At 43.9% G+C, this 26,526-nt stretch overlaps 2 protein-coding genes across 3 annotated transcripts; one reads left to right on the top strand and one right to left on the bottom strand.

Annotated features, from left to right (window-relative positions):
• The first annotated feature begins 1,232 nt into the window (after nucleotides 1-1,232).
• mfsd14bb (major facilitator superfamily domain containing 14Bb) lies at nucleotides 1,233-10,544 on the top strand. Its single transcript, XM_040046739.1, has 12 exons — nucleotides 1,233-1,530; nucleotides 3,877-3,969; nucleotides 4,201-4,263; nucleotides 4,382-4,509; nucleotides 5,856-5,970; nucleotides 6,357-6,575; nucleotides 6,667-6,780; nucleotides 7,193-7,264; nucleotides 8,052-8,164; nucleotides 8,249-8,346; nucleotides 8,479-8,621; nucleotides 8,701-10,544. Exons 1-12 carry the CDS (start codon nucleotides 1,474-1,476, stop codon nucleotides 8,929-8,931), a joined length of 1,446 nt encoding a protein of 481 aa, XP_039902673.1. The 5' UTR covers nucleotides 1,233-1,473; the 3' UTR covers nucleotides 8,932-10,544.
• A 1,653-nt stretch (nucleotides 10,545-12,197) lies between these two features.
• lrrc2 (leucine rich repeat containing 2) lies at nucleotides 12,198-26,338 on the bottom strand. Of its 2 annotated transcripts, none has more exons than XM_040046742.1 (10): nucleotides 26,234-26,338; nucleotides 25,314-25,458; nucleotides 20,125-20,240; nucleotides 19,560-19,645; nucleotides 19,316-19,472; nucleotides 19,097-19,233; nucleotides 18,223-18,368; nucleotides 17,928-18,080; nucleotides 13,929-14,098; nucleotides 12,198-13,499 (listed from the first exon to the last, which is right to left on the bottom strand). In XM_040046742.1, the coding sequence occupies exons 2-10, from the start codon at nucleotides 25,448-25,450 to the stop codon at nucleotides 13,450-13,452; spliced, it is 1,152 nt and encodes a 383-aa protein (XP_039902676.1). In that variant the 5' UTR covers nucleotides 25,451-25,458; nucleotides 26,234-26,338; the 3' UTR covers nucleotides 12,198-13,449. The 2 variants fall into 2 exon arrangements, with proteins under 2 accessions (XP_039902676.1, XP_039902674.1); XM_040046740.1 differs by lacking the exon at nucleotides 26,234-26,338 and adding an exon at nucleotides 26,018-26,226.
• Between the last annotated feature and the right edge of the window lie 188 nt (nucleotides 26,339-26,526).

Raw genomic sequence — 26,526 nt, 5'->3', positions numbered from 1 at the left:
ATATGTTTTCACAGTTTTTAATATTGAGCACAGAGCAAAAATAATTATAGATCATATTTCTGTTAAACAAGGAATGATTAAAATGATTTACGGTAATGAATAATTTAATGGTTTTTGATTTGTAGATTTTTGAGGGAAATGAGTAAGTTATCGTTAAAAGTCTCTACAGGACAGCGGTGCTTTCTTACAGATGTTACGGTCAGTCCAGTGAAAGACTGCTAAAAAAAATACAGTAAATTCTCAGTAGAAGGATTGCCAGCAAGTTACTTATAATTCCTAATGACCTGACTGTGATTACAGGATACTTATGTGTTTTTATAGGTTAATGAAACAATTAAAACAAGCAAAGGAAACACACACACAAAGAGTGGCGACTTTCAACCCGCAAAGATTATCCATGTAGCTAATGAGAATCACAGACTCACATGATGAAAGAGGTTCACATTCCTCTCTATCTGCCTATGTATTGGTTGAATTGACTGATATTATTATTGTAGACACAACAAGACTTATTTTATGTTGAAGAAGCTATGATTTAAAAAAACAAACATTAACAAAACGAAAACATAGATAGCGCTGTTATTTTAACTAACAGTTTTGTTTAAAATTTTTAAATAACTGTGTACCATAAATTTACAGTCACAGCCAGTCAGGCCTTTATTTTGAAAAACCATCACCAGAAGTGCAGTTGGTCACGCGGGCTGCCTTGACGTTTGTGCCCGTGCGTGTTCGCGCTGACGCCAAAAAAGAAAATCTTCCACAGCTGAGTCCCGCCTTTCCCCCGCTTGCTAAAAAGTGATCCATTGTATTGTTCGCATCCCCGTTCGCTTCCTGCCAAATACTGAGCCTCTGCGCTGACCAGTTTCCTCACAGACAACAAAAGCGCTTAACTAAGAAGTTTTTAGTCTGCCATGTTTTATAAATGAGGATTTTCGCTGAAAAAACGACGCCATCACTCTTAATAAGTATTAACAAAACTGCACTGTGCGGTAATATCGGGTCCGGCAGGGGGCGCGCTTTTTAAGCGTAAGTCTCACTGATCCAGAGTCCGATGTTTCAGCTTTTGCATATGTAACAGACGCACTGAGCAGGAGGAAATCTGATCTGGAAACAGATTCTTTTGGCAGATGGATGTGCGTTTTGTTTTAAATAACCTACAGCGCCGCGGGGCGGTGCTTGTCCCACTTGTTAATAGAGAATTCGGCTGTGCGCACGCGGTGTATTCCGGTGATAAAATAGAGCCACAAGCAGCCAGCGAGCAGGTCAGAGCGGAGGAATTCGGCGAAAACGAAAGCCGAGTCTCCTGCTCACAGTTACCGCTACCACGAAGAGCTCCGGGGCTGGGTCCATGATAGCTCAGCAGGGACACATCTTAATCTCACGCGGCGGGGCATTCTGGAAGAGACGGAGACACCTCGGGAGGATGTCCCACAGCGCGAACCGGGAGTGAAAATCTTCTCAGCAAGATGTGAGATGATGCGGGAGAAAACTGCGACGGAGGCCAGCGACATGGTGTTGGTCCGGAGCTCGGTGAGTGCCGTGGGTTGACGTCGCCGGCCAACGTCGGTGTGAGCGGGCGATAAAAGAGGCTAACGACTGCTTTAATAAGCTGATTAAACGGCTTTGATGTCCCGCTGACAGCCATGTTTGACTCACCGACAGAAGCTAATTCAGTTAGCCTGACAGGGAGCGGTAAAACAGGAAGCTAATTAGCTGTTAGCAAACTTCGGGCGATAATTAATTAAAGCATCCAAACATTAAACTGTCGCCGGTCTGGTTCGGAGGTGTGAATGTTCAGAGGTTTTAATTCAGGAGAAACACCGTAAAGAGCCTCGGTAACAAGTAAAAGTCCTGGAAACAGAGTATTGCTGCAGTGAAAGTCCGGAACTAAACCGAAGTACTGCACTCAAATTACATTATAACACTATTACAGTAGTATTACTCCGGCATTAATACAAAGTACATGAAAAAGTCACGATGGGTGTTACGTTCGTTTCTTTATTATCTTTAATATTTTTTGAATAAAGTTTTAAGTTTGTTATTTGAATGATCCTAGGATAGATATCATTGTTTCAAATTCTTTTAAATGTATGTTATCTATTGAATCATTTTCAAGTAGTTAATTTGTTTTTGATTATTTATTTTTCTTTTCTTGTTTTAAATGTATTCCTGTATTTGATTGGTAATGGAGTAGACTGTATGTAAACTGCCATACATGATGTTTGAGTGCACACACTAAGCTCCTTCTAAACTGTATTCAGAGGTAGTTTGTAACCAGAGCCAGAAAATTCAAAGTGGGATTAAAGTGTAGGTTTAAAAAAATGAAATATTAAAATCAGATGTCAAAGCAGTTAAGATCATGTAGCTGTCTGTATTTTTAAAACAAATGCGTTTATAAGGAGAGAAACAAAGCTGGGGTGTGGTTATCATTGTCCATCATTATCACTGCATTTCATCCATTGTTGTTGTTTTTAAAAGGGTGTAAACACAAATGATAGTTGGATGGATGTGACGGGACGCACTGATTGTAAAACTCCAACCCTCCTGCCTACACCCAGGGTTTGGTTTGTTGTGGTTGCATGCACCAGGTATTCACACTGTTGAAATGTCAAATTCATTTGGAGAGCTACTGACGTCCCGTCAGCCTGCAGCGAGCGTCTGTGCTCGATGGAGGCAGCGTCCAAACTATGTGGTGCGACTGGTCTGTGGGCCACTCGTCAGCCGGCTGTGCAGAACAATAAAGTTCTAACAAACAAACAGCTGAAGTGAAATGGTGTTAAAGACAAAGTGTCCGCTGCAGCCGCTGTCTGGACACTTCGTGTGTGTGTTTTCTTTCGTGCGTCTTCTGTTCCCTGTGACCTCTGCTGTCACTCTTCTCTGTATCGGTGAGGTTATAAACCAATCAGCATTCGACCTACGCACAGCTGAGCTGCTGGGTGTTTAGAGGACAGTGCAGGAGAACGTTTGCATAGGTGGAAAATCCCGTTGTACGCAAATGGAGAGCATCTCTGCTGAGCCGACAGTGCTGTCTCCACATTTACAGTTTCCACTTGTCTTTGGGGTTCAGACTGTTTGAAGACACCCAAAGTGACGTGAAGCTACATCAAACAGTGTGGTGGGAAGCCTTTTTGCAGATTTTCTTTGCAGTTGTGGTTACTACTGTTTGCACGATGCCAGCAGCTCTGCAGATTTTGCCACATTAAAGTTTCCATAAACGCGGGCGACACTCTTCAGTCGACTGAACCTGGAGGCTGAGCCCATGGCGGCATTTACTCCCCACAGAGCCTCAGACTCAGAAAACTGCAGTTCCTCCAATGTCCAGCAGAGGCTCCAGCAGTGAGTCAGTCCCCACAGACGCACCTGTTTAAATCCAGCTTACTGTTACAGAGATTTATAAAACCACTTACCTGAACGCACCTTCCCTGTCTCAGCCCCGGTAGTTACAGCCGCGCTCCTCCAAACAGTTTCTTTTTCACAAGTTTTAACAGATCTGTGAAAACAGCCTTTTCTTACTCTGCACCGTGCTGCGAGCTTCAGCTGGAGGACAGATTATGTGGGTTAAGTTCCAGGTGATGAGGAATCACTGGAGTCGGTACCTCCTCCTTCCTCTGCTCCTCTTTAAGACGTTCTCGGTGTCTCGCATACAGCACAGTCTTATTAGCCCATAACGACGTTGAGTTTATCAAAAATGAAGAAGCGATGCAGCTGAATGCTGGAGGACAAACGTGTCTGTGGGTGATGCTTCCACTGGCTTTTAAAGCACTTTTCTGAACTCTGATGGGTCTTAAAGTGAAAGCAGCTGCTCTAATGCCATCATGTTAGTGGGACGCATCACAGGAAGTGAGGTTAATGCGTCTGCCTCTCTGCTCGCCACAGCACGGCCGAAGCCGAGCCAGAGTGATTCACGCCGTGGTGGTGATCTTCTTGGAGTTCTTTGCGTGGGGCCTGCTCACCACGCCCATGCTGACCGTAAGTACACGCACACCTTTTGCTAAAATGTGTAAAGTGTTAAAGTTTTCATGAAGTTTTCAACCTTTTCCTGCAACTATAAACCCCAAAGTGGGATTATTAAAACCTTGAATGTGTCCTCGCTGAAAGCATCACATGACCAAAAATGATCTACAGGCTGATGTAATAAAGGGCGAACCATCATGGCGTCTACGTGCTGAGGAAGTGAAAGTAGTGTGTTTGTGGTTTCAGGTCCTGCGCGATGTGTTTCCTCAGCACACCTTCCTGATGAACGGCCTGGTGCAGGGGGTCAAGGTAAACCGCTCGGCTGTTTACTGTCAGCGCAGCTTTCAGCCACTTCTCCTCAACTTAACGCTTGTTGAATATTACGATATCATGGCGTCTCTGAGTTCATATTTCTCTGTCCGTTTAGGGTTTCCTGTCATTTCTGTCGGCTCCTCTGATTGGTGCTCTGTCAGACATCTGGGGCAGGAAGTCCTTCCTCCTCATGACAGTGTTCTTTACCTGCGCCCCCATCCCCTTCATGAAGATCAGCCCCTGGTGAGACTAACGCTCTTTCTCAGTAATCTTCCTCTCGGAGATAAAAACATGAGTGAAGAAGTAAAGAATTACGAGCATTTAAATTTTTGGTTACAGCTTCAAACATGAGCACAACACAGAAAATGGCACATACGACACTCTTCATAAAACATGAAAGAAACGCGACTAATCAGAAGAGAAGGATACAAAAATATTCAAAGGCTAAGTAATCTGACTGAGGAACGGTCGACGTCACGATCAGCAGAGAGCTCGTCCCTTGATCGTTCTGTTTACAGCTGAGAAACGCCGTGTTTCACAGCTCGCTGAGCTCAGCTCAGTTTGAAATCAGAGCATCTGTGGTTTGTTTTGTTTATAGTTAGCTTGAAACTGGAACCCTGCTAACCGCTAACTCGACTGTAGCTGCACCCGCATCCCAACATCATGTGGAGAGTAGAAAACAGTAGAAATATAATCGCAGACTCCTTATACGCTGATATGCCCCTCAGCAGGCTTACAGCCGTAACCAATCAGAAGAAAGTTGTATGAAGGAGGTGGAGCTAAAACAGCTGCTTGTAGTCCTGCTGCAGACTGAGCTCCAAGAATAAAGATGTCGTCTTATGTTTGGACTCGTTTTTATGTCCTCGATGATAAAAATCACATGTAGAGTAAACTGGACTCTGGGCTGCTTACAGGCGTGTTGGACCACATGTAAAAATCACAGTGGCGTGAAAACAGGCCGAGTAATCAGTGTTAGCTGAGGAGAAGGAACGACGGCTCCATTAAGCTAGCAGTAACAGGCTGCTGCTCAGCCGTGCGTGACAGGAAAACTCTGGACTCTAATCGCCACAGCTGTCACATGTTGATCATGTGAGCGGCTCAGGATCAGCAAACACGCTGAAGGCACACTGGCCTCCTCCTCTTTTTCCTGCTTTTCACCCAAACACAGGAGTTACAGTCACTTCAAAGTAAAAATAACGCACCTATGTTGGATTTCTGCTGGACTGCAGCAGCGATCAGCTGATGTCTGACTGTCACAGAGTCACATGGTTCATACATTTCACAGACTCTCCAATAAAAGACTAGATTAGAGTGTTTTTGGTTTAACGACCGTAACATCAGAGTCACAAGACGACAACGCTTCCCTGAAAGCAGAGCGAAAACGTTAACTCTTTAATCCTCACATCACAGGAAGTGAGGTTTCCTGTGTGTGTGTGTTTAACAGTGAGAGAAGTTAAAAAGCATGATTCGATTATTTTGAATTGATGTAATTCCTGAGACACTCTATAAGTCTCACAGAACGCTGTTTCCCCACCTGAGGGGTCTCTTATTTTGAAATAAAATGGAGGTGTGTGTGTGTGTGTGTGTAGGTGGTATTTCGCTCTCATCTCAGTCTCCGGGATTTTCGCGGTGACCTTTTCGGTAATCTTTGCCTACGTCGCCGACATCACAGAGGAACACGAGAGGAGTACGGCCTACGGACTGGTACACACACACACACACACACACACACACACACACACACACACACACACACACACACACACACACACACACACACACACACTAACTAAACAAAACATCCATGTCATACATTTCACTTACAAATATTTTAGGATGGTTGAATCGTAGAAATATTTTTATTAAATGTTAAAAGTCACGATGACTCACAGATTATATCAGTTATAGTCACAGATGTAAAAATCAAAATTCAGTAAAAATTTGAAAACAAGTTCTTAATTCCGAATTTTATTTTCAGAAACTGAAACATTTTCAGGTTTGTTTTAAAATTCTGACGTTTCAAGTTTGAAGCCCTGCGCCTGAGGTCAAAGGTGGGTTATGTGCTGATTTAACCTCCCCTCCCTCGCCAGGTCTCTGCGACCTTCGCGGCCAGCCTGGTGACGAGTCCGGCCATCGGGGTCTACCTGTCTGGGCAGTACGGAGACAGCCTGGTGGTCCTTGTTGCCACGGTGATTGCTGTGGCAGATATTGCGTTCGTGTTCTTCGTCGTCCCCGAGTCGCTGCCGGACAAGATGAGGCTGACGTCCTGGGGGTTCCCCATCTCCTGGGAGCAGGCCGACCCCTTCGCCGTGAGTCTTTTCATCGCTGTTACAGCTTTGACGTGCTCCGCGCTGACTGATAGCTCGATTGATCGATATTTGTGTTTTTTGGTGTGTTCAGTCTCTGCGTCGGGTGGGGAAAGACACCACGGTGCTGCTGATCTGCGTCACCGTGTTCCTGTCCTACCTGCCTGAAGCCGGGCAGTACTCCAGCTTCTTCCTCTACCTGCGACAGGTAACGCACAGACAGCTGTGACCAGCATGTGCTGGATAGACTCAGGAGGTCAAAGCTACACGTTCAAGCGCAGGAACACTTATTTGTTCCCTCAATCATCAGGATCAGGAGATTTATGGGATTTAAATGATGAAGCATCTCCACCTTTATTCAGTGCAGCTCAGTGAGTCCCAAAGTGTGGCTTGCCACCCCCTGGTGGGCCCTAAAGGTACTGCAGGAGGGCTGGTCAGACATTATATTTAATTATTTTAATTGTGTATTTAAATTTTAAATTACCCCCCCCCCAAAGAATGAAACAAAGATAAAAGTGATGTTTTTTTCTTTGCGATACGCAGATTATTAGAAAACGAATATGAATCAATGAAAACCCGAAGGCGGAAACACTGACGAGGTTTTCATCTTCATCTTTCAGGTGATCGAGTTTTCTCCGGCAGCCATCACCGGCTTCATCGCCATGGTGGGAATCCTCTCTATAGTCGCTCAGGTACGCTCGTCCTCACAGAGTCGCACCGTCTGCTAACTTTATGTGAACATGTTCAGCCGACAGCCAAACACCCGACGATGTTAGAGAGAAACAATCCTGAAACTGTTAACCTGCTGTGGCTGCACGCGCGTCTCTTTGAGATAAGATGACTCCTTACTGTCATTGCACCGTCATCTTTAGCACAGAAGTACAGTGAAACTGTCCCACGTCGGCAGCGAGCGCAACTCAACACAATGCAGTAAACTTGTAAAGTGGAGAAAAGATGTGAAGAATAAATTAAAGAATGAGTGTTCACTGTGCATTAATGCCTCAGCTCTGTAGGTCGCCTCCAGAGATGAGCCCACCATGGTGGCATCATCTGGGTGGGTACTGACACAGTCATGTGTGCCCAGAGTGTAGAGTCGGGGGCTGAGGAAAGATGGGGACCGACTGTAACTCTACACGGTCAGAGAGAGAGTCTGATCCAACAGGGGGTGGTAACAGGAAGTCCAATATCCAGCGGTCCCTGTTAGTCCGGGAGCATCGTATTGAAAACAGCTAACCCCCGTGTTGTTCCGAGTGGGAGACGGTGCCGTGGAGCGTCTTCAGCTGAAAGCCCTCAAAGTGTGATTTCTTTTTTTTGTTTTTTTACTCTAAATGCGTGCTGACGTCACAGTGTTTGTTTCAGGTTTGTTCATTTAGTTTGACATGAAAAGCTGCGGTAACCCCTCACAGACGAGTTTGTCTTTTTAAACCCTGTAAATGTGTTGCGTCCTGATTTCTTCACTGTACGTCTCGTGTCTGTCAGACGGTCTTCTTCGGGGTTCTGATGAGGACCATCGGTAAGAAGAACACGGTTCTTCTCGGCCTGGCCTTTCAGCTGTTCCAGCTGGTCTGGTACGGCTTCGGCTCCGAGCCGTGGTGAGTCCCAGCGTCTCGCCCGTGTCGTTTCCTGTTTCCTGTGAATGATCTGACCTAAACGTTTATCTGCTCGCGTCCTTACAGGATGATGTGGGCAGCAGGAACTGTAGCGGCCATGTCTTCGATCACCTTCCCAGCAATCTCTGCTCTGGTGTCACACAGCGCCTCACCCGACCAGCAAGGTGAGTCGAAACCTGACCGTCCGAAGGGGCGTGTCTTAAACAGGGTCTGTGTGGCCGTGGTTTGTATCAACATCTGACTGTGTCACATGGATGAAGGTGGTGCAGATGTGACTGAGGCGTCTGTGTGTTCAGGTGTGGCACAGGGGATGATCACAGGTATCAGAGGCCTGTGCAATGGTTTGGGCCCGGCTCTCTACGGCTTCATCTTCTTCCTGTTCAACGTGGAGCTGAACGAAGTGGAGCCGATGGCAGGAAGATCCACAGCGAGCACACAGGTGCGTAGAAATGCGCCTTGCTGATTCTTTCCTCGCTGTTCTGTTTCCCGTAACGAGTCGGTTCTCTCTCCGTCTGTAGAAGCTGGTCGTCCCAGGCCCGCCCTTCCTCTTCGGCGCGTGCAGCGTCATATTTGCTTTAGTTGTCGCCTTCTTCATCCCTGAGCGCCACCAGCTGGCCGAAGTCAAGACCTGCACCGCCAACAAGGCCGGCAGCAGCTCCGCCGCACACGCTCAGAACGGCAGCCCTCTTGCCGTGCCCATCAGCGACACAGAGGACCTCGAGCCGCTGCTGCAGGACAGTGTCATGTGACTCGTAGGCAGTCTGGCCAATTACAAAACAGAGTCTTGTATGCAAGTCCCACCCCCTGTTAAAAAAAACAAACAAACCCTCTCTTCCCCCGATCCAGACCGTCGGGGAACGTTAGGCGGCGGCCTCCCCGGCAAACCGCTTTTTATCTCACTGATATCACTCACCTGTGACTCCTCCCATTCTTTTCCCAGGTGTGTTTGGGCAGGTAGAACCAAAGGGCTTTGAAGTCTTGCCTCAGTAAGAGTCGAGATCTCTCCGTTAAAACAGATCAGCAGAAGTAAAGTGGTCGTGTAGTCGTGCAGGATCGCAACGTTTTACTTTACGAGCCAATCGCAGCGAGGACGGGACCAGAGAAGCCAAAGCAACTGACAGCAGCCTCCCATACCTGTCAGTCAGGTCTGTACCTGACTCCACCCGTCAGGTTCGCAGAGGTGAGGCCATCAAATGCTCCCACTGTACGGCCGTGAAAGCTGACACTCAAAACTACGTTGTTGTTTTTTTTTTTTTTATGGGGGGGGGGTTGTTTTTTGGATCGGAGGGCGAATCTTGGCGAGGACGAGGAGGTTGGAGCTGCTCGGGATTGTGGGATACGATACCAAATCATGATGAGATCCAGGTGTTTGTTTTCTGTCTGGATCTATTTGCGCTCAGACTTCCCGTCACGCAGAGCATGTGCAAACTGACTGGCTATGATGTCATTGCCCTCTCCCGTCAGGAGTTTGCATATTTGGGAGAAATCCGAGTAAATAAACGGCGTGAAGCTGGAGGCGTCATTTAGCTCCGCCTCATTATTTCATCATTTGGTCTCCCAGTTTAATAGTTTTAATTTACTAATGTGGCGTTTTTGCTTTGAGCTGCAGGTGTGGTCCTTTTGTTTCAGTGTAGATTTTCCTGTGTTGATCCAGTAAACGGGACTCGGTTTGACTTCAAATCAACATTTAAATGCATTTCATGTATTTATTTATTTATTTCATTTTTCTCAGCCCTGATTTCAAACCTCCGCCCTACAGACGGTCTCATGTTTTGCCTCCTCCCGTCCTGTAGAGGGCGCTGTACTGCTGTTTTATAGCCTAAAGCTGGACGAAGTCTGCAGGGTTGGAGTTTTTACAGCGTGGATCAAATTAATATCAACGATTTCACTGAAAACCGAGTTTTCTCTGAGCCGCAGTGACAAGTGATGGCTTTAAGGACAGAGAGCACCACCTAGTTTTTGCCATTGCTCCTCCCACAATCTGAGCCTCTGCGGGTCACCACCTCCTCCTCCTCCTCGTCTTCTTCTTCTGTTTTAATACTTGAAGTTTGTTTCTGTTTGACCTGAAAGTGCTCTCCCCGTCCGCCTGCCCCTTCCAGGTCGGACAAATCAAACGCTCCAAGTTACTGATGCAGTTTGAACCTTGGCGGTCCCGAGGCGGGCTGCTCACAAACCAACCGGTGCCGTGTTTTATTACTCTTTTGTGCTTATTTTGCCTTTTTGTTACAGGCTGTATTTCTCAGAAGGTCAACAGATCAGTCGTTTAAGTCGAGTTTTCTCCCAGTTCAGGTTAAAAACCATCGCATGTGCGCTCTGTGCAGGTTCTCACGTTTGCCCCTTAAAGCTTCAGCCTTCATGATGGGTTCATGTGATGTATTTTTGTGCACAGAGCTCCGGCGGTCCTGGAGGTCTCTTCATGTCCAGTTTGAACCAGTGAAACCAGTTTAAGAGCACATGTGGGGCTCCAGCTGTTGCTTAAAGACAGATCAATGAATCAATGATCTTGTGAACCAGAGCACAGGTCAGGTGCGTTTACCTGCACAGCTCGGCTACTGTAAGTGGAATATCACTCGTGCTGCATTCAGGCTCTGTTTCTGTGTGGGAGATGATAGTTTTTGACAGTTTAAAGTGACCAAAGGTTCTCTGACAGATGACGTCACCTTTGAGTGGTAGTTCTTCTTTTTTTTTTTTTTTTTTTTTTTTTCCTTTTTCCCCTGAATGCAGCATGAACGTTGTCATGGCTACAGGAACGCCTGATCATCCTGTTGTGACGTTGATGATGATGTAGCTCAGAAGCACAATCGACTGTTAGAGAAGCTCTCGGCTTAATAACCTTTAACCTTTTAACCCTTAACGCCCACTTGCCGATGATGTCAGATGGTTCATTTTCCTATGCTCACCGAGTGTCCTCAAATGCCTCGTGGAGAGTCTTGGATCCCACAGTAGTTTCTCCGAGTACTGAATGCCTTTCTGTCTGGAATATTCTTTAGACTCAGTCCAATTTAAAACTGGATCATTGGAATTTTTTTTTGTATTAAGTTCACAAATTTGTGTCCTTCATGTTGGAATTCAGAACCTAGATTTAGTGATCCGGCCGGATGACTCAGTCATTCTTCCTGCTTTTCTGTTAAATCTGACGATGAGATAGATTAGGGCGGCTGATTGTTGACTCCATGATTAAGAGCGAGTCGCTCCATCACGTCGTCATCGTGTCATAAAGTTTTTAATGAATTTCCCCGTTGATGATTCTCCGAAACTGTTCATGAAGTGAAACGTGACGTTTTTAAATGTCGGCTTGTGTTTGGTCACACAGACGATGGAGGCTGTAAATCCTCCTCAGAGGCTTTTTTTTCTTTCTTTTTTTTACGGTGAGGCGTGAAGGCTGACGCGCCAACATGGCCGCCGCAGAGACTGACAGACATTCCCAGATGTTCCTCCTCTTCCTCCTCCGTGCAGACCTTTTGCTGATTGCTGCACTTTAATTTCTCTGAACGTGTGCCTGAATCACTCGTGTTCATATCACTTTTATATTTAAACCGAGAGACGTGTCACGTATTTTGCTTTTGCTCTTTTATCTTAAGAACATAATTTTGAATAATATCTATGATAACGTGAATATTAATAACAATAAAGAGAAACGTGTGACATTTGAAATGTGTTTATTTTTTATTCAGTTTAATTTGACTTTTTTTTTTTATTTAAAAATTATTTTTTTATTGATTAAACAAAGAAAAGTGAGTATTTGTTTTGCATTTTATTTCCTTGTTATTTTTTCTTCTTTACTCTAAATTCGAGAATTAAAAACCCCCCCAAAAAAACCAACATTTCCTTTATAAATATACAAAGTCCACCTAACGATGCAGCGGTTTGTCGGTCCTCCCTCAGCAGCAGTAACCTGCATGATGGCTCTGTGTGACATCATCAGTGCTTCAGCTCGTTCATGCTCAGCTCTCTGAAGCATTCGTACGTTACTTTGGTCAACAGACAACATGAAGTGTTCTGATTAAAGATCGACCAAATTAAACTTCAGTTTATTTAAATTAGAAAGTTTGTCAAAAATGCGCCCATTATTGGAAAAATGTGTTTTTACAAACATTAAATAAAAATTAAATCACAAACGTCTGAATCGAAGCAGCTTCAGTAAAATTCACAAATACAAAAACGTTTTTCTCCATTTTACAGAAACTTTAAAAAAAAAAAAAAACCTTTTTAAACAGCAAAAACTTTTCTATATTTTAATGCACAAATCAAAGCTGCTAAGTTTGTAACTATGACAACCACAGAAAAATACACTAAAAGAAATCATAGAAATCAAACCTGATAAACAGAAAATCTCTATTTGGTCACAACTTTCACACTTTGAACAAAAAACTACATTTACACAGAAAACATCAGCTGATAAATGTGAGAAATGTAAAAGTGCATAAAAATCAAATCTGCTCAGGATCACAAAGAAATCAGCTTCAGTCTGTTTTTATTGATTTCAACTGTGAATTTGATTTTGAAATGAAGAGATTTAGACAATCGACATATTCAAAACTAAAAGAAAAAAGATTCATAAATAAAACAGTTCAGTGATCGATTAACAGGAATTGGAATTGATTTTATCTTCATCAATATTTAATGTAAATATATGAAAGTTGACACGCATCCAAAAACACATTTCGACTGTAGCGTCTCGATTTTTGTTAAATATGATTTTTTTTTCCATTTGATGTTTTAATGTTTGAAGTCTGACAAAAAAGCAACCAGCATCAGAAATATGAATTAATATCAAACACTTGAACTTCCTGTCTAAGAGATTCAATTATTAAAAATAAGCTTTTTTTTTTTTTTTTAGATTTTTTTTCCTGTAACTTTTATGTGAGCATGTCTCTTTATGTATTCGGTTTGTTGTATCATACCCAATAAATATACTCTGAATAACATCCTACATGCAATACTTAATTATTAATTTTAATAATGCAGTTTGAAATAAATTACAATGACCTGAGATTAATGCATTCAGTGTTTACGTGAACGTCCTGCTGATTTTATTTTTCCCAGATTCAACGATTTAACAATAATTAGTTTAAAAAGAATATTAATAAAGGACTAAACTTTAATATGTTATCTTATTATTTCGAGCTAGTATGAAAGATTGAAAAACACATTTTCACGTCACCTCCCATGTTAACCTCTGTTAGCATCCTCTTTTGAAATTCCCCAGTGCTGTCATCCTTCAGTCATCATCCTCTCAACCTTCACTGGCTTCCTCCTCCTCTTCCTCAAAGCAGGCAGGAAATGGAGACTTTGGTGGTGGCGTAGGGGACGGTGTCTGGCATGGGACAAACCCCCCCCCCCCCCCAAAACACATGAGGACGGGTTGTTATGAGTGTGAAGTCTGATTACCGACAGGACGAAAAACATACACTTAGTAAATATTACAGTGAAGAGTTCCTGTTAGAAGTTATTAATGAAAAAAACCTGAAAACAACTAATAACAGGTGATTATAATACAGATGATTCAAAGAAGAGATCACTAATCAGTAAAAGTTTTCTAATGTATTCATTTAGTTAACTTTATTTTTTTATACACTTTAAATCCAAACAGAAAATTCAAAAACGTCTCCACACAGTTTAAAATTAGAACATTTCTGATGATCTCGTCATCCTTAAGTTCACACTTTACTTCAGCAAAGCTCTCATATTTTAGACTTTTGTGTAATTGTAAAGTAAAAGGTGAGAATCTGGCGCTGAAACTCACCTCTGTCCTGCAGTGAGCTGATGTACGCTTCAATGAACTCTTTCTCTCCACTATCCTTCACCTCCTCTGCCTCCCTCTGCTCCCTCCACCTCCTTCTCACACCCTCTTTCTTCTTCTCCTCTTTCTTCTTCTTCTCTTTGCTCGCAGGGTTGTCGTAGAGGCGAATGAACCTGAAGAAGAGCAGAGACAAACATTAAAAAAGTTCTGACCCCTCTGAGCTGACTCACTTCAGGCTGCTCCTCTTCGTGAAACACCGCTGACCGTGACCTTTTGTGGCCCTCTGTGGGTCTTATGAGTCACCAAATTAATGATGAAGGCCAGTGGAAATCAAATTTACCTCTTACAGCAGACTTACTGCTGTAAATACAAAAGGTCTGAGAATGGTTCCCTGTGGAACACCTGCACTGACTTTAAGGAGTCCTGAAACATTTCTGAGGTTCTCTCTGAGCGCAGCTTTTCCACATGAATGCTGTAGTCTACTGAAGCAGCTGTTCTGATAGTAACCTTATCCGACTCCAGATGTAGTTTTAATCCACCATTGACACTCAAGGTTTTTGTTAAGCAGGACAAGTTCAAGATGGTTCGGTAATCATTAGGGATTAAGGTTACCACCTTTATGTAATGGGAACATCTGTGCAGCCTTCAAGAAATTTGGAATTTTACCCTATTTATCACTGCGCCAGTTGTTTTCTGACCAAGAAAAAAGATTTCTTGGCTTTATAAACAAACCATTTAATAACACAAATCAGATGTAGCATGAAACTACAGAGATCATACAAATCCACTATTCTTAAAATCAAAAATTCTAAAATTCACAGATCTGGTTCATTTTCTCACTGCACACATTATGTATAAAGCAATAAATAACCTGCTTCCTGACAATATTCTAAAAATGTTTTCTAAAAGGGAACGGGGACACAATTTGAGGGGGAAATTAAATTTAAAACATCCTTGTATCCGTACAACATTAAAAAGTTTTTGCATCTCTGTGTGTGGAGTGAAGCTGTGGAACAGACTAAGTAAAGATATGAAGCAATGTCCAAGCATGGCGCAGTTTAAAAAGCGGTTTAAGGATATGGTTTTCACAGGGTACAGGGAAAAGGTAGAGATTTGATAGGGTGTTCTTGTCCAATATTTTCATGTGTGTGCGGGTGCACGGGTATGTTGGTATGGGTATATATATATATATATATATATATATATATGCTCAGTGGCTAGTGGATCTGAGGGCAGACCACAGCGACCTCCCTGAACAGGGTCCAGTAACCATCACAGTGGCAGATATCCAAGAAAGGGTCTCCAGTATGAAGAGTTGGACAGCACCAGGGCCCGACATGGTTCACGCCTACTGGCTAAAGAAGCTGACTGCACTCCACGAGCGTCTGGCAGCACAAATGAACCAGCTGCTAGTTAACGAGAGACACCCGGAATGGCTAACCGAAGGTCGGACGGTCCTGATCCCCAAGGACCCCAAGAAGGGACCGGTCCCCTCCAACTACCGACCAATAACCTGCCTCAGTACTACATGGAAGCTCCTGTCAGGCATCATATCGGCTAAGATGAACAGGCACATGGGTCAATACATGAGTGAGACACAGAAAGGAATTGGCAAGAATACCAGAGGCGCAAAACACCAGCTACTGGTAGACAGAACAGTCAGCCGAGACTGCAAGACCAGACTGACCAACCTGTGCACTGCCTGGATTGATTACAAGAAGGCCTATGACTCAATGCCCCACAGCTGGATACTGGAATGCCTAGAATTGTACAAGATCAATGGGACCCTAAGAGCCTTCATCAGGAACTCAATGGGGATGTGGCGTACAACACTAGAGGCCAACTCCAAGCCCATAGCACAAGTCACCATCAAGTGCGGGATCTACCAAGGAGATGCTCTGTCCCCACTGCTGTTCTGCATAGGCCTGAACCCCCTCAGTGAGATCATTAACAAGACTGGCTACGGATACCGACTACGGAACGGAGCAGTTGTCAGCCACCTCCTGTACATGGATGACATCAAGCTGTATGCCAAGAGTGAACGAGACATCGATTCACTGATCCACACTACCAGGCTATAAAGCAATGACATCGGAATGTCGTTCGGACTGGAGAAGTGTAGTCGGATGGTAACAAAGAGAGGGAAGGTAGTCAGAACTGAGGGGATTGAACTACCAGAAGGCAACATTGCAGACATAGAGGACAGTTACAAGTACCTGGGGATCCCGCAGGCAAATGGGAACCATGAAGAGGCCGCTAGAAAAGCTGCAACCACCAAGTACTTGCAGAGGGTCAGGCAAGTCCTGAGGAGTCAGCTGAATGGTAAGAACAAGATCCGGGCCATCAACACGTACGCCCTGCCCGTGATCAGGTACCCTGCTGGGGTAATAGGCTGGCCAAAGGAGGAGATAGAAGCCACTGACATAAAGACAAGAAAGCTCCTTACCATGCATGGAGGGTTTCACCCCAAGTCCAGCACCCTGAGGCTGTACGCTAAGCGGAAGGAAGGGGGCCGGGGACTGGTGAGTGTCAGCACCACAGTCCAGGATGAGACAACGAACATCCAAGAATACATTGGGAAGATGGCCCCAACTGACCGAGTGCTCAGTGAATACCTCAGGCAGCAGAAACCCAAGAAAGAGGAGGGAGACGAGGAACCATCATGGAAGGACAGGCCCCTGCACGGTATGTACCACCGGCAGATAGAGGAGGTGGCTGATATCCAGAAATCCTACCAGTGGCTGGACAAAGCTGGACTGAAAGACAGCACAGAGGCACTAATCATGGCAGCACAAGAACAAGCTCTGAGCACAAGATCCATAGAGGCTGGGGTCTATCACACCAGGCAAGACCCCAGGTGCAGGCTGTGTAAAGATGCCCCAGAGACAATCCAGCACATAACAGCAGGGTGCAAGATGCTAGCAGGCAAGGCATACATGGAACGCCATAACCAAGTGGCCGGCATAGTGTACAGGAACATCTGTGCCGAGTATAACCTGGAAGTCCCGAGGTCAAAATGGGAAATGCCCCCAAGGGTGGTGGAGAATGACCGAGCTAAGATCCTGTGGGACTTCCAGATACAGACGGACAAAATGGTGGTGGCTAACCAACCGGACATAGTGGTGGTAGACAAACAGAAGAAGACGGCCGTAGTGATCGATGTAGCGGTTCCGAATGACAGCAATATCAGGAAGAAGGAACACGAGAAGCTGGAGAAATACCAAGGGCTCAGAGAAGAGCTCGAGAGGATGTGGAGGGTGAAGGTAACGGTGGTCCCCGTGGTAATCGGAGCACTAGGTGCGGTGACTCCCAAGCTAGGCGAGTGGCTCCAGCAGATCCCGGGAATAACATCGGAGATCTCTGTCCAGAAGAGCGCAGTCCTGGGAACAGCTAAGATACTGCGCAGGACCCTCAAGCTCCCAGGCCTCTGGTAGAGGACCCGAGCTTGAAGGATAAACCGCCCGCAGGGGCGTGCTGGGTGTTTTTTTTTTATATATATATATTTGTAGGTTGTGTATCCTTGAGGTGTTAATGGGGTTATTGAAAATGTGTATATATACGTATGTATGGATAGATAGAAACATATATGTATATATATTAAAAAAAAAATACACATGACATATAATGTAATTGCAAGGAGGTATTTCTGTAGTCTATTGATACTAGATAGTGGAAAAGGGGTGGGATTAAATAAGCTTATGCTTCTTCCTGCTCCCTTTTGAACATGAATGTTATTTGGAGTTGTGGTTGCTCGTTTTCCTTTTGTTTTGCGTTGTTCATTTGTCTCTTTTAATTCTATTTTGTTGTACTTTTTCAACATGTTCAAAATAAAGATTTAATCAATCAATCAATCAATCAATCAAACTGAGGAGCTGGTGTGGAGGTGGGTTGCAAAGTGGTCTGCAGAGGCTGCAGCAGCTATAAGCTGGTTAAAGCTGCTGTGTGACATTTGCCACCTGGATGCGTGCTGGGTGGAAGTCTGTGTAGGTGTGGTCTGTGTACTTGATTTCGGGGTTGTTGCAGAGTTTAGTTGGGATGCAGGTGAGTTCGTCACCGCTGACAACGATCGTCGCCAGCGTGGTGATTTTGGCGAGACAGTGAGGGAGGTAATTGAAGTTGTTCTTGTGGATGAACAGGGTGACGAGCTGCTCCAGCCTGCATAGACAAACATGAGCATTCAAACCTCAGGACGCTGACACCCTCCCCCGAAACACTCAAGAAGAGCTGCTGTCACAGCTGAAGCCCAGGTGATCTGCCTGGTGATCCACCTGGAAATAGTGACGACATCATCAGTCACCTGTCCATGTCCTGCGGCAGGTCGGTCATGCAGTTGTTGCTGAGGTCCAGCAGCTGCAGGCTCGTCATCCTCAAAGCGCAGATGGGGATCGAGACAAACCTGTTCTCCGCGATGTCCAGGTGGACCAGCTGCTTCAGGCTGCTCAGCTACAGAGAGACGACGCACAGTGACATCATCAGCACAATGTCCAGCAGGGGGCGACGTCTCTGGTTTAAGAAGAACTGATTGGATGGAGTTCTATGAGCCTCCTGCTAACCTGAGGTCTACCTTACAATATAAAGCACCTTGAGGTGACTGTTGTTGTGATTTGGCGCTGTATAAATAAAGCTGAATTGAACTGAACTTGACCTCTGAACACCATCCTGATGGTTCTGAAGGACAGTTCAGCATTTTTGGGGGGCAATAGTAAATTTGACCCCTGATGGCACTTCAGGTGTTCACTTTAATCCCATGCTCAGTTCTGCAGAGTGTCAACCTCTGGGCCTCAAGAATAGAACAATAATCAACGCTGCAGTTCCCCTAATTTCCCACCCGAGGAACCAACAGTGAGTTTGTCCCTCAGGTGCTGCCCAAACAGAAACCGGCCAACGCCTACAAACTCTGACATTCATCTTTCTCTCCTTTGATTAATCTGGACAAAGGAAACCAGCAGAGACGCCACAACGCTGCTCATCTCTTCCTTTAGTTTCAACTACTGAAAAAGAAAATAACTTTTCTTGAAGTACAAAATCTTACTAACTGTTTAACTTCTACCAAATGGTGGAGCCTTAAAAGCACCTAAACAGGCAAACAACATAGTTCATCATCTTAAAGTTTTTGTGACACTGAGCTGCTGCCAGGGACTGATGATGGATGTACAGCTTGACCCTCTCACCTCAAACGGCAGCTCGGACAGGTTGTGGTTTCCCGCGAGCTCGAGTCTCTCCAGTTTCTCACAGTTCCCAAGCTCCGGAGGAACTCGGGACAGTCGGTTGTAGCTGACGTACAGCTCCCTCAGCACTGTCAGTTTACCTTAGAATACAGACGGAGGAATTATTTCGGTATCGTTTCCCATCCTCTCAGGTCGTTCAGACTCGGTTTGTGCATGACTCACCAATCTCGGGCGGCAGCTCAGTGATGGCATTTTTGGGGATGTCCAGAACGGTGAGCTGGGTAAACAGAGCCAGGTAGTCAGGCAGTTGGCGGATCCTCGTTCTCCTCACGTGCCACTCTTTCAGGTAGGTCATCCACTGCAGCTCACGGGGAAAATCCTGCAAATGATTTTTTTTATTCACTCTGGTTTCCTGAGAGAAAGCAAACTACAACACGTTTAAACCACAAACTTTTAACCAACTTACCATCCAGCGTTCTCCCTCCAGCTGGAAGCTCAGTTTGACCTCATCGGGATCCTGCTGGACTTCCTGACACTGCTGCTGGTCTGACTCTAACAGGTATACAACAACGTCAGCAGCAACTACAGCAGAGTTTACTGTAAATTCATGTATTTAAATAAACTGAACGTGAAGAAACATCTGATAGGACACATTAGCTGGCATTAAAATACAGCCTGGCTATAGTTTTGTGTAGTACCAATTTTGTACCACCAGATGGCGCATTGAGTCAGTGTAACATGCACCCGAAAACATTTGAAAGAAGCTCAAAAACTTTTTACATAATGACATTTTAAAAGGTCCTCTCAGAAAACGATGCAGCCCAACCTTCATCCCTTAAACTCTTCCTAAGATGACTAAAATTAGCTAAACTAAACTTAACTCTGTTATTAAACAGTCCAGTGGTGGCTGATTTTGTAGTTTCATACAGTTTTCCATCTGGTGACTGTATCTGATGATTTTATGTCAGTTTTGGTGCCGTACGCCTGCCAGGACGCTGGACGACTCGTGCAGGCCTGTCCACTGTGTTTACCCGTGCACAGCTGAATGTCTGTCAAGGTCGACCTCTCCAGGTAATGATGCAGCAGGTTGAGCTCGGAGGTCTTCAGGGTCTTACAGTAGATGCGATACTGCCACTCCTGGTCGATCCTGCGCACACAGAAATGTTAACCAAGTGTGAGCAGCGCCACGCTGATGTCAGATCAAATTTCAGCTGCGTGGATGTTCCCGTTTATCCTCCAAACTTCTGACCTTTCTGCCGTCTGCAGGCCAGACTTCACTACGCTGCGTTATAAATAGTGCGCTGTGTGTTCACACAGCTGAAATCGGCCATGACTCTCACACTTTATGAGCAACAACAGTCAGCTGGGTCTGACTCAGTCAAGTTCAAATGCTTTATTTACTCAACAGACCATGGATTGGATTTCTCAGATTTAGCATTTAATCTGTTATTAGACTCAATTGGCTTCTGTCAAAATGTAAAAGAACCCACCCACCACTTTAATCACACTCTAGATCTTGTTTTAACATATGGCGTAGAAACTGAACATTTAACAGTGTTTCCTGAAAACCCTCTCCTGTCTGATCATTTCCTGATAACATTTACATTTACAATAATTGATTACACAGCAGTGGAGACTTTATCACAGTAGATGTCTTTCTCAAAGCGCTGTAACTAAGTTTAAGAATATAATCCACCCACTGTTATCATCTTCAATGCCCTGTACCAACACAGAGCAGAGCAGCTATCTGAACGCTACACCAACAGAGGTCGATTATCTTGTTAATAATTTCACCTCCTCACTTCGTACGACTCTGGATACTGTAGCTCCTGTGAAAACTAAGGCCTCTAATCAGAAGTACCTGACTCCGTGGTATAATTCTCAAACACATACCCTAAAGCAGATGACTCGTAATCTGGAGAGGAAATGGCGTGTCACAAATTTAGAGGATCATCATTTAGCCTGGAGAAATAGTTTGCTGCTTTATAAGAAAGCCCTCCGCAAAGCCAGAACATTTTACTATTCATCACTGATTGAAGAAAATAAGAACAACCCCAGGTTTCTCTTCAGCACTGTAGCCAGGCTGACAAACAGTCAGAGCTCTTTTGAGCCAACCATCCCTTTAACGTTAACTAGTAATGACTTCATGAACTTCTTCACAAATAACATTTTTATCATTAGAGGAAAAATTACCAGTAATCATCCCACAGATGTAATATTATCTACAGCTACTCTTAGTACCATTGATGTTAAGTTAGACTCTTTTTCTCCAATTGATCTTTCTGAGTTAACTTCAATAATTACTTCCTCCAAACCATCAACGTGTCTTTTAGACCCCATTCCTACAAAACTGCTCAAAGAAGTCCTGCCATTAATTAATTCTTCGATCTTAAATATGATCAACCTATCTCTAATAATCAGCTATGTACCACAGGCCTTCAAGCTGGCTGTAGTTAAACCTTTACTCAAAAAGCATCTCTAGACCCAGCAGTCTTAGCTAATTATAGGCCAATCTCCAACCTTCCTTTCATATCAAACATCCTTGAAAGAGTAGCTGTCAAACAGCTAACAGATCATCTGCAGAGGAATGGTTTATTTGAAGAGTTTCAGTCAGGTTTCAGAGCTCATCACAGCACAGAAACAGCTTTAGTGAAGGTTACAAATGATCTTCTTATGGCCTCTGACAGTGGACTCATCTCTGTGCTTGTCCTGCTAGACCTCAGTGCAGCGTTTGATACTGTCGACCATAATATCCTATTAGAGCGATTAGAACATGCTGTAGGTATTACAGGTACTGTGCTGCAGTGGTTTGTATCATATCTATCTAATAGACTCCAGTTTGTGCATGTAAATGGAGAGTCCTCTTCACACACTGAGGTTAATTATGGAGTTCCACAGGGTTCAGTGCTAGGACCAATTCTGTTTACATTATACATGCTTCCCTTAGGCAGCATCATTAGAAGACATAGCATACATTTACACTGCTATGCAGATGACACCCAGCTCTATCTGTCCATGAAGCCAGATAACACACACCAATGAGTTAAACTGCAGGAATGTCTTAAAGACATAAAGACCTGGATGGCCGCTAACTTAGGGCTGCTCGATTATGGCAAAAATGATAATCACAATTATTTTCACTGAAATTGAGATCTCGATTATTTGACGATATTTATTTAACCCTTTAAGACCTACCATAGAACCAAGTCCGCCAGAGCTTATATTATTTTTTTTTTACATGCTGTAGTGCCATTTGTGGGAGCATTTCAAGTTGCTATACATCAATACAACTGTTATAGCCCATATTTTAATAATATGTATGCATTAAGTCCATAGTAATTACATAAATTGCAAAAAAGTGCAATAAACTACAAAAAAATTGAAAATCGTTTTTGTTTTTTTTTTACATATATTTCTACTTGGGAAAGTTTAAGAGGTTTATCCCTCAAAACTTTAAATACAAAAAAGTTGCAAAAAATAGTTTACAACAACAGGAAATTTATTTTGAGTGTCTTCATAGTTTTATTTTGGAGATACAGCAATTTTTATATACTGCAGCAAAAACAAAAAAAACAATCCTATGATGCAAATTTGCAAAGAAAACAGCAGGTGCATCAAAATAAACTATTTCCAGCAGTGCAATTCGAGTTCTAAGCATCCCAGAAACTATTCAGAAAAGTCAAACATGACTTATAAAAACACCAGTATAGGCTTTTAAGGACTACAAGTAAAAAACTACATTTTCCGCGAAAATGACGTCACTTCCTGTTTCGGCCAGAAAATGGCGGACATGCGATAGTTCGCGTTGCCGTCTTTTTCAATGTGGGAAGTGTTATGAACAGCTGATCGGATCAGCAAAGCGTGTTTCTGGAATATTATGTTTTTGTTCCTGCAAGCGCTTTTTATGCAATTTTTGCAAAGCTATATGTGGAAGGAAACCGTGACCGAGGTCAAGCTGATGGCATAAGATGTAAGTACAACTCCTCCGGTTTCATATGCAAAAAAAATTATTGCGCTAGCTTACGCGGTTCCGGTTCTACAGGGATTTAAAGGGTTAACAATAACAATGTGTTGAATAATGACTTTAAAAAATAATATAAAATAGTGCAAATACTAATAACAGTGCAAATGTTTGCAATATAAGAAATAAATGAAAAATGTAAACATCTGTGTTTAGTGAACTTTGCAGTGTTGCTCTGTGGTGCAGCTACCCTGTAACAAAGTTTACACACTGTGTCTACTTGATCCACGTCTGACTCTGTGAACCCATAATGTTTCCACACCACTGAAGTTTTTTTTACCTCTCTTTTCAACCAACGGCAGTCACTCTCCTCTCCAAATAACTTCTGCTTAGCTTTCCGAGCTTCCCTTGGGTCCTCTTAATTGTTGTGACACGTGTTCGAAATGCAGAGAGGTGCGCTCGATTTGCCACACGGAGCAGCGCGAGAGTAAAGCTTGAGGGAGGTGCTAATAATCGGCTCAGTCATTTTTAATGATCGTTGAAAGCCCAGATCGTAATCGTGATTAAAATTCGATTAATTGAGCAGCCCTACGCTAACTTTCTGCTTCTTAATTCAGATCAAACTGAGGTTATTGTACTCGGCCCTGAAAAGCTTAGAAATATGGTATCTAAGCAGATTCTTACTCTGGATGGCATTACCTTGGCCTCCAGTAACACTGTGAGGAACCTTGGAGTCATTTTTGACCAGGACATGTCCTTCAACACACATATTAAACAAATATGTAAGACTGCTTTCTTTCATTTGTGCAACATCTCTAAAGTTAGAAATATCCTGTCTCAGAGTGACGCTGAAAAACTAGTTCATGCATTTATTACTTCCAGGCTGGACTACTGTAATTCATTATTATCAGGATGTCCAAAAAACTCCCTGAAAAGCCTTCAGCTAATCCAAAATGCTGCAGCAAGAGTCCTGACAGGGACTAGAAAGAGAGAGCAGATTTCTCCTGTTTTGGCTTCCTGTTAAATCCAGAATTCAAATCCTGCTCCTCACATACAAGGTCTTAAATAATCAGGCCCCATCTTATCTTAATGACCTTGTAGTACCATATCACCCTATTAGAGCACTTCGCTCTCGCTCTGCAGGCCTACTTGTTGTTCCTAGAGTATTTAAAAGTAGAATGGGAGGCAGAGCCTTCAGTTTTCAGGCCCCTCTTCTGTGGAACCAGCTTCCAGTTTGGATTCAGGAGACAGACACTATCTCTACTTTTAAGATTAGGCTTCAAACTTTCCTTTTTGCTAAAGCATATAGTTAGGGCTGGACCAGGTGACCCTGAATCCTCCCTTAGTTATGCTGCAATAGACGTAGGCTGCCGGGGATTCCCCTGATGCATTGAGTTTTTCCTTTCCAGTCACCTTTCTCACTCACTATGTGTTAACAGACCTCTCTGCATTGAATCATATCTGTTATTAACCTCTGTCTCTCTTCCACAGCATGTCTTTATCCTGTCTTCCTTCTCTCACCCCAACCAATCACAGCAGATGGCCCCGCCCCTCCCTGAGCCTGGTTCTGCTGGAGGTTTCTTCCTGTTAAAAGGGAGTTTTTCTTTCCCACTGTCGCCAAAGTGCTGCTCATAGGGGGTCATATGATTGTTGGGTTTTTCTCTTTATCTATGAAGCACCTTGAGGCAACTTTTGTTGTGATTTGGTGCTATATAAATAAAATTGAATTGAATTGGTTCGGTTGAGCAGAGTTTGATTCACAACAGGCTACAAAATCCAACGCTATCATTACATCATCACCTGGAAATCCTGGCATATTTGGATAAAAACACTTATGGGACACAAAGGTGCTGATGTCAGCTTGAACAAAGGCGGGACCTCCACCAGAACGGCACCGCTGGAGATACTGGCTGCTCGATATGTTACCGTAGCGTTAGAAGATCAAATTCTGAGGAAGTCTAACTCTGCTGGCGGAGCTCTGGAGATGGTGAAAAACCAAACTGCACTTCACAAACCTGCAGACTGGGTCCTGACACAGACTCTCAGTAAAGAGCCCGTCATGAACATTAATGAATGACAGTTATGTTTTGACCTGATCGGAGAGTTCTGTCTCATCTATTGCAGCTGTTTGTGAGCCGGTCGTGGTCCAGAACAAACAGCACACCTGACACCTGGCCGGTTTAAGGTGGGCAGGCAGACTTAAAACTACAAATACGGGCCAAATGTTCTTCATCAGCTCTGTGGGTTTTTGCGTCTTACCTGGTGAGGGCGCTCTGCTCGATCCTCTCCTTCTCCTTCTTCTGCCTCTCTCTGTGCTTCTTCACTCGGACCTCCCACATCCCTCTGATCAGAGAGAGATCGTAGACCGGGACGTCCAGCTTCCTCTCCGGACCCATCTCTGCTGCTGAGGAGGAGGAAGAGACCAGGATCATTATCTGAACATATCCGGCTTTAAGTTTAAACAGATTTACCCAGAAAATTTTTCTGTAAAAACCTAAAGCTGACTAATGAGCCACGTTTTCTTCTTTGCCTCTTTCTTCAGCTCATCTCTATGCTGATAACAACATCTGAAAGGTTAAAGAGCATCTCTGAAAAAGGAAGCTGAACATCGCGGGAAAGTGAAGTCTAGAGCATTTACAGAAACTCTCAAACAGGACCCGGCAGTTTAAATATAGACTCTGAAGTAAAACTACTCCGAGTACATCCACACTGAGCTCTTTGTCTGGAGCTCAAGGGTCACGTCTGTTTCTTCTTTGTTAAAAATGATCAGCTATCATTCAACCATGAAAGCTGCAATTAAGTTGTAAACCAGTCTGATCTTTAAATATAAAAGTACTGATGTTTATGAAATGACGCCATCCCGACGACACAGGAGGGAAAATTCTAGAAAGACATCAACAAGTCTGAAAGATGTAAAAAAAACAAAAACAAAAACAAACTGAACCGTTTTTGAGGGAATTTACCTTTTTTAAGTTTAAACGCGCAGTTTGGACTGAACCACCTGAAACCTCTAAACAAAGTGAGACAGGAATGGTTCAGTCTGAGAGACAAAGGGCTCTCCTCCACATGTTCACCACCTCAGAGCTGCTGGTCTGAGTGAAGACACTTTCTGTTCCTGTGTGGATCGTACCGTCTGTAAACGCAGAGCAGCCGAGGCTGAGAAACTAACGTGCTCTTACCTGAGAGTCCTGCTCCAGACCGGCTGTCCGCTCGGTGACCAGCTTGTTTACTGACACACACACACACACACACACACACACACACACACACACACACACACACACACACACACACACACACACAGCTGTGAGCTGATCGTGTGTGTGACTCATCAAGCTATTTTTACCAGCTGAGATATGACTCCTGCTGTGTCACATGACACTTATACATGAGTATTTATGTTTATGTTCATTATAAGCATAAAACCTGCAGTTCCTCTAACGTCCAGCAGAGGCAGCAGAAAGAAACAAAC

Source organism: Simochromis diagramma, unplaced genomic scaffold (assembly GCF_900408965.1).
Source record: "Simochromis diagramma unplaced genomic scaffold, fSimDia1.1 OVJJ01000038.1, whole genome shotgun sequence".
Classification (NCBI taxonomy): Eukaryota; Metazoa; Chordata; class Actinopteri; order Cichliformes; family Cichlidae; genus Simochromis; species Simochromis diagramma.
Note: the sequence above shows the minus strand (reverse complement) of the source record. Positions and strands in the feature narration are given on the sequence as shown.